Source organism: Lates calcarifer, unplaced genomic scaffold, assembly GCF_001640805.2.
Source record: "Lates calcarifer isolate ASB-BC8 unplaced genomic scaffold, TLL_Latcal_v3 scaffold_73_154, whole genome shotgun sequence".
In the NCBI taxonomy this organism is placed as follows: domain Eukaryota; kingdom Metazoa; phylum Chordata; class Actinopteri; family Centropomidae; genus Lates; species Lates calcarifer.
Window position 1 is genome coordinate 1 of NW_026118175.1, and position 8,168 is coordinate 8,168.

Sequence of the window (8,168 nt, forward strand, 5' to 3'; positions counted from 1 at the left end):
AAAACTCTGGACACGTACCGATGGGCAGGACCAGGAAGAAGGGCAGCCAGCAGAGGATGAACATGCCGACACCCACGCCCAGCGTCTTGGCGGCCTTCTTCTCCCTGGAGAACTGAGCAGTTTGACAGAGAGCGTGCTGCGTCCTGCTGAGGGATCCAGGACAGAGCTCGTGGCCTGCTGGTTCCTGCAGTGGATCCTCAGGGTGAGCTCGTTGGAGTCCTCCTGACGCTCCTTCATCATGCCGGCCTCCAGGTTCTTGGTGGTGCGTTTGGCCACGATGTAGACCCGGCAGTACATGGCCAGGATGACGGCCAGGGGGATGTAGAAGGAGCCGAGGGAGGAGAAGAGGGTGTAGAAGGGCTCCTCGGTGATCTGACACTTGGTGTCGTCCTGCAGGAAAAACCAGAGGGTGGGAGACACTTTATCTGATGATACGACCACAGTCTTCAACAGGTGAACAGACGACACAGAACATCAACAGTTACAGTCATCATCAATCAAAACTGTAACACAACATGATCAGTGACGCAAAGGGACAGAAGCTTTACAGAAACTCTCAGTGGGAATTAACAGTAACTTATACAAACGTAAATACAGAAGTTTTATCGATTCTGTCACTGAACAACAAAAGAACATGAAGACTGAATAAAGTCTCTGTGACACCCTTTCCTTTTAAAAACAACATATGTTATAATGAATGGAAATGTTCAGTCCTACAAAATAATACTACCTCTATTTTTAAACGTAAGTTAACGGCCAGAAAGATTTGAGTTTAAATGTTATTCTGAATTTAGTTACAATCAGGAAAACACTGAGAAACTGGGTCCAGTGACAACAATAACTCAGTAAGTGTGAGGTGACTGAATCGTTACCTCCTGAGGTCTATGAAGAGGTCAGAGGTCGTCACCTGTGTTTATCATAAATATAAAACACAAACACACTGTAAAGACTGTGTTTAATTAGTTTTATACACATACTGACTCACAGGTTTGAAGTTGTTTTTTGATGGTTTATTGTATTTTATTTATGTTTATTTATTTACTTTTACTAATCTTAGTCCACTAACTCCAACCAATTCTGTTGTGGATGTTTGATCTGGATTTTTGGAGTCTGGATTTCCGCTTTCCTTTCCATCAGTGAGTCCATCAAAAACCCCCTGATCTAATAACTAACACGGTGTAAAGGTCATGGTACAGAGGACTGAACCGGCTCAGGGGTCGTACCTGTGATGGCGGCTGCTTCCAGCCCAGCAGGGGGCCGATGGAGATGACGATGGCAAGGACCCAGACGCCCAGCATGGCGAGCAGCGCCCGCTTCTCCGTGACGATCATCGGGTACTGCAGCGGGTAGCGCACGCCAACGTAGCGGTCGAATGGAGATGACGCACAGGGACATGATGGACGCCGTGCAGCACAGGACGTCCACTGCCGCCCAGATGTCGCAGAAGATCCGACCAAAGACCCAGTAATCCAGAACCTGCAGGGACAGGAAGAACCTCAGTCCACCTCCTCTGATCAGGCTCATTCAGGACTTTATCAAAGGTTAATAAACCGTTTTCTAGAGCTCGGTTTTATCTGGGTTGTCAGTCTGAAGAAGTGGTGGTTTCTGACCTCCGTGACCCGAGACTCCGTTAAAATCATACAATTTAACATTATTATTATCAAGTGTACGAACATGTGGAGAACGTTGAAGAGATGATAAACAATTAAAAAGGTTAAAGACAAAACCTGTTAAAGAAGTTCACTAACGACTACAACCATCAGATCTGGATCAGAACTCTGCAGGGATGATGTGTTTCTGTGGTCTGACCCTGAAGTTAGCATTAAATCCAACCTCCAGAAGTAAGAAGCTAATGTTAGGCTATAAACCAACTACACCACGGTCACATGACGTCAACGTCTCCACCACTAAGCTTCCAACTGGTCATTTCATTTAGCTCTGAGCTCTTCTACAAAAGCCTTTCTTCTTAGAAAGTTAGTGAGAGTTTGAAAGAGCGTGAGTAGAAACACAACGAGGCTGTAAAGGTGGACTGGTGAGTAGATGGGTTTTCATGTTAACGTCCCCGACAACCTCTGTAGTCTCATTTAGACACTCGTTAGCAACCGCCTTTTTTAAGACACGTAAAAGCTTCAAACATCAGGAGTGGGGGATTTACTGACCCATTTTATGTCGGAGAATCAAACCTGAAAATGTCTTGAGCTTGTGTTAAAACCACAGACCTTATTTCACACATTTAACCAGAAACACACTGACTCTGGGACGAGGGAACAGGAAGTGCTAACATGCTAACATGCTAACTGACTTCCTGGTTTTACTGACAGATTTCATCTCTGTGGCTGTTTTTTTTCACAATGTTCAATCAGAGTCACCATGACCTTTGACCCTCTAACAGTTATTTACATCAGGGTTTTCCCTCCGGTATCAGAATCAGAATCAGACTTTGTTGCCAAGTCAGTTTGCACATACATGGAATTTGTCTTGGTGTATCGGTGCTAACCAACAGTGATAGAAAAAGGAGCAAAAACTATATTTAGAAGGAGCATCAATAAACAAAATTAAAATGTAAAGAGTGTGAATGTTTGATCTGAGACACAGCACAAAGCACAGGACAGCACCAAAGAATGAATGTAAAATGTAAATTATATAATTAAACAGTATAATTATGATTCATTGTTTACTGTGTAACGTGTTTAATTTGAAATCAAATAAAACCCAATAATGAATCATCAGTCACACAGTTAACATTAACATTAACAAGCTGAAAGTCTGCGTCTTTCTTTTCTTCTCTTCTTCTCTCACTGATCTTTAATCATGAATTAACTGATCGATAACTGATCGGTAACTGATCGGTAACTGACCTCCAGGGTGGCGGACACCGGCAGCACGGTGGTCCCCAGCAGCAGGTCAGCGATGGCCAGGTTGATGATGAAGTAGTTGGTGGGGATCCGCAGGTGTCGGTTGCAGACCACGGACAGGATCACCAGGATGTTCCCCACGATGGCGAACATGATGAAGGAGGCCAGCACCATGCCCACCGGCACCGCCCGGCTCAGGTCCAGCGGGGCGGCGCCGGAGTGTCCGCGGTGCGAGGAGCCGTCCGAGCGGTTGGAGGAGAAGTTGGAGCCCGACGGCGGGGGCTGCGTCCCGGCATAAAGATCCGCGGAGGAGTCGTTGGTCCACAGACTCATGGTGGCTCCAGAAACAGAAGATGTGACAATAAAGATTAATTCAAAACCACTTTAACGGTTTCGTTAACGATTCACTTTGACTCAGTATAACGCGCAGAAACTGCAGTTAAATGACGGTCTCTGTCGGCTCCTCTCTCCGCTGTCCTCTCGCCTCCACAGCGGCTAAAAAACCCGAGTATTTTCCGGTAAAAAACCGTGAAAAGCCAAAAAGTGATGACGCTCCGGTCCTCGGCGGAGTCCCATGGCTGAGAGCGGCGCTCGCGCTCGCGCTCGGTTTGCGCGGGAGGCGCGCGGAGCAGCAGCAGGTGGAGGTCCGGGTCAGCTCGGTGAGAGCGGACGGTCTGCGGGGCCCGGCCCGGGAGGGGGAGCTCCTCCTCGGGTTAAAGTGCTGATTCAGGAGCGGGTCACAGATCTCCGTGTCCTTTTATGGTCCAAGTGTTTAATGTGGGAAAGTTTCGACTGAAGAGAAAAAAAGAAAAGACGGAGACAGACAGAGACAGAGACCATCTTTCTCTCTCTCTGAGAGAGAGACACTGACACGGTACCGAGCACAGGTTGGGCTGTATGGCGGCCAGGAGGTGCCACTACATATAGATATCTAGATTGTTTACTTTTTATTTGTAAAAATATATATATTTACTCAGGTTTCTGTTGTTATTATTATTATTTTCATTTACAGACATTTTTATTTTATCATAATATAATTTTAAAATATTTCTGTTTCTTGTTTGTGGTAATATTAAATTATTATATTTGTATATAGTTTTTATTTCATTTAAATCCTTTAATGAAATTATTATTTTATTTCTTGTCTGTAATCAGTTTACTGTTTATTTCTGTAAATAAAATACTGATAATATATGAGGTTGTTAAAGCTGTAGCTGAATTTTTACAACATTTTATTGTTATTATCCATTATAACTTAAAGAGTGATATATTTATAGATAACCCAGTAAAACATCAGTCTGTGTAAACAGTGAGAGTGAAGCTGTACATCCACTGATACAGAACTAACACAGTGTTTTATCCTGGTAATCCACTGGGTTTTACTTTGTTTTGGTTTTATTTTATTGAAACTGACCGTGAACATGTGGAGGTGAGGAGCAGCTCCTCCTGTTGTGGGTTTAATTACCCTCTGTTATATGGATATAAAAGGTTGTGTTTAAGGTCAGTGAGAGTCTCTTGGTCTTTGAAGAGACACGTGGTTTAACCTTTAACTGAGTACATTTAATTAGTTTAACATCAACGTACCAGAGAGTTAAACAGAGTTCAGTTTATTAAAAGGTCATTTACTGAACAATTTCATTAATCTTTTAACATTTACTGAAGCTCAGTCCCTCACACACCGTCCTGCTGCTGCTAATGCTAAATCTAAATGTGGATTAATCCGCCGCTGAAAATAGTCCTCGATAAAGGCACAGTTTCCTGTTTGTGTTCTGTTCAGGACTCAGTTCCCTCTGAAAAACAAAGGCCTTCTGATGTTTTAAAAGGTTTTAAATTTCATTCAAGACCTTGAAAATCCTGTTTCCTGTTTCCAGCTTCTCTGAGTCTCTGAGTTTTCCAGATGTTGCAGTGCTGAGTCCGTGCTGTGTGAACAGATCTGAGCGGGTGCTAACATTAGCCAGCTAACTTTAGTTAGGTTAGCTGGCTAATGTTAGCGCCCACCAGTAAAAGCAGGTAGGGTGAATAAAGCTGGTCTTAGCAAGCTGTCCTCACTGTGTGGACAGCTCAGAAAAAGATGGACAGTGTGTCTTTTAAACTAAAATATAAACAGCTCACACAGAGACTCAGGTCCTGGTCATTGATCCGTCACAGTGAAACTGTGAGTAAATAAAGCAGGTTTGTCTGATGTTAGCTGAACATCTCCTCCTCTGTCAGAGTCAGATTTAAATCATCCCTCTGCTGAAACCGGACACTGAGTTAATGACAAACAACATCAGGACGGTTTGGATTCAGAGGAACGAATGTGTCGCAGGAAATCTAAATCCTGGTCTATATGAGTCCAGGCTGCATGATACAGTTTATTCAGCCATTCCCAGTCAAGGTCGACTGGTTCCAGGTGATATAAGTAGCTCTGTGGGAGCCTGTGATCTATTTTCAGTTCAGTTAGAAATGTGCGCCATGCAGCTCACAATAACCTCCTGTTCATGTGTTGTGTAGGAGGAGCGATGGCCAATCAGAGCGCAGATCTTCAGGTGGGCGGAGAAAGTCCCTCTGATGGTCGCTCTGGTTTGTGGCTCTCAGACCAGACTGGATCACCAACTGGGTAAACTGGGAAACTTTCTGAGGGTCCCCAGACCTCCAGAAACCCCAGACCACCAGGTTCACTCCATTCATGTCTAAGAATCAGCTCTGTCAGGTCCTCCATCCTCCATGCTGTGGTTCTGGTCTCAAAGAGAGACTCCATCCAGTTTAAGACCTGAACTGTTGAGTTCAGAGGTCAGAAACCTCAGCAGAGTCTTTTTACCCCATCACGGTTATTTTCATTATCAATACATCTGACATTTTATCAGTGAATAAAATGTCAGTAAATAGTGAAACTGTTTCCTTATTCCCTGAAGCTAACGTCAGCAAACTGGTACCAGTCAGTTTGAAATGATTAATAAATTCTTTAAATGATCTCCAGTCAATTTTCTATCAGTCACTAATCAATCAATCATCAGATCACTTCAGCTGTAGACAACCTGTATATTCAGGGTCAGTATTTGTTCCTCAGGACGTTAATCTGTCTCATGGAGTCCTCACTTTTCCTGTTTCCTCAAAGTAAATAAACCAGACGGGACCTCAGTCCCTGAATGCATCTTCAGACTGAGATGAATGATGAACAGCTGTTTCCTAAGAACACTGACCTACCTACAAATCATCCGGTGTGTTAAAACCTGAGCTAACTGCTAACATGCTAATATGCGCCAAACACAAAACACACCTAGCTAGCTTTTTTCAGGCTAGCCTCACCTGGATTTACCTGCTGCTGTTGTCTCCAATGTCGGTGACGTCACAAATTGTTGACAGTGAATCCTCAATGAAATGTTGAAATGAAATGACACAAACCCACAGTTTGAGTTTGTTGTTGTTTGTTTTTGGTTTTAGTTGAGTTGTTTTGACCACACACACACACACACACACACACACTCTCTCTGAGTGACATACCCTCAGTGGGAATTCAAATCCACGTCTCCACGCTGTCACTCGGTGCCTGGTACCAGCGTCCATCCCCACTGGACCATAAGTTTAGATCTGAACCAGGTTCACACTGACAAACGGACCGAACCCGTTTCAACTGAAACTCTGAAGATGATGTAGAGACGATGGAGAGTCAGACTGGAGCTTTGACTGTCTGCTGGATCACCTGATCCTGACCAGGGTCTCTGTGGAAAACTCAGTTCAACATGTGTGGTGTTTGTGGCTCAGGAGGTAAAGGAGCTTCACCTGTAGTCACAGGGTTGTTGGCTCGACTCCCAGCTCAGGTCAGTTCTGCTGCTGTCCACAGGAAGTCAAGCTGTTCTCATCTTTCTTTACTCAGTTTTAAACCTGCTCTGACTTTGACTTAAAAAGGAGAGTGTTTCTTTTTCTCTCCTTATCTGTCCCATCAGTCTGTGATCAGCAGTGCTGCAGAGGTGAGCAGGTTCAAAGTCGTCTCACCTCCTGTCGACTCACATTCTTCAACTTACATAACGAGAAACTGAACATTTTATTTCACTGGTTTCCAGGCTGGATCCTCACTCACAGATAATTTACTTTAATGCAACAGATTTAGATTTTCCATATGTTTGTCCACACACACACCGTCATGCTGAACTAACTTACTCACTGCAGCAAATGTGGATCCATCCACCACTGAAAATAGTCCCCAACAGATGCTTCATTTATATATTTCCTCCTGTTTGTTTGATGTTTCAGCTGAATTAAAAATAAAACTGTCTATGTACATGATGTTTTTTCCTTTAAAGTAACACTATGTAACTTTAACCAGCAGCCACAGCGCCCCCTGCAGGTATGAGTGGTAATGAGGGGACGTTCATGTATTTCCTTTTTTTAGGCTCCACGTCAAGTTCCAATGAAAAGTTGAGCGATCATCAAAGTCATTAGCATTTGCCATTTTAGTTTAGCATGTTATCATGCTAACTGCTAATCATCGGTGAACACACTCAGTATTTATACCTTTTACACTTCATTATCCTACTAAACATTTTGTCTTTATTTAACCAGTGTCTGTTTCTCCACATTGTCATTTCAGTTTGTTCTTTTTTCATCACACTCAGACACAGCTCTGTGTTTTCTGTCAGGTGTGTCTCAGTGTTTGTCTGCTGCTGTCCAGGTGTTCGTTCAGAGAGCAGCTGATGGCGGCTTCCCGATTTTTTTTCAGCCTCGTTGTGAACGAACTGAAACCATAAACACTGTGAGTGTGAGTGTGAGTGTGTATGCGTGTGTGTGTGTGTGTGTGTGTGTGTGTGTGTGTGTGTGTGTGTTTGGCAGTGTTATCTGTTCAGTCTTACCTACAGGGCTCGTTTGAAAATGAGCCAGAGCTCTGTCAGCAGACAGTAGATTAATAAAGGTTTGGACGCTCGTTCTTCAGCTGCAGGTTGATTTAAAGCCTCGGTGCTGTGATGATTTACAGCGTGACGTCCTGTACAGTAAAAGACCTTGAGTCAGATAAAGAGAGAACATTCAGTCCAACAACATGGTGTAAAGTAAAAACAGAGATCTGTGTTTCTCTGCTGAATATTTTTAGTTTCTCAAACATCTGAAATATCCCTTTAATCCAAAATACAAATACATGTGATTAACTGAGATTTAGAGGAAAATCTGCATCGAGCAGCAGCTGCTCCTTCCCACGACCCCTGCAGTCCTCGAACGTCTCACAGCCAATTCACACACACATAAATATAGACATACAGCAAAGACACAAGTTGTAGTTTTTTGATGGACAGTTTAATACAGTGGATTAACCTCCAGGCTAAAGATTTATTCACTCCCACT

The 8,168-nt window shown here is 43.5% G+C and overlaps 1 protein-coding gene across 1 annotated transcript; it reads right to left on the bottom strand.

The window, feature by feature from the left end:
• Window positions 1-18: 18 nt before the first annotated feature.
• Window positions 19-3,764, bottom strand: LOC108884074 (alpha-1B adrenergic receptor-like; the record flags this gene model as incomplete). The annotated part of the gene is given in 5 exon segments (XM_018677726.1): window positions 19-117; window positions 120-390; window positions 1,224-1,370; window positions 1,372-1,476; window positions 2,859-3,764. Coding segments are annotated over 5 exon segments (952 nt in total), but the record flags the coding sequence as incomplete, so codon positions are not given.
• Between the last annotated feature and the right edge of the window lie 4,404 nt (window positions 3,765-8,168).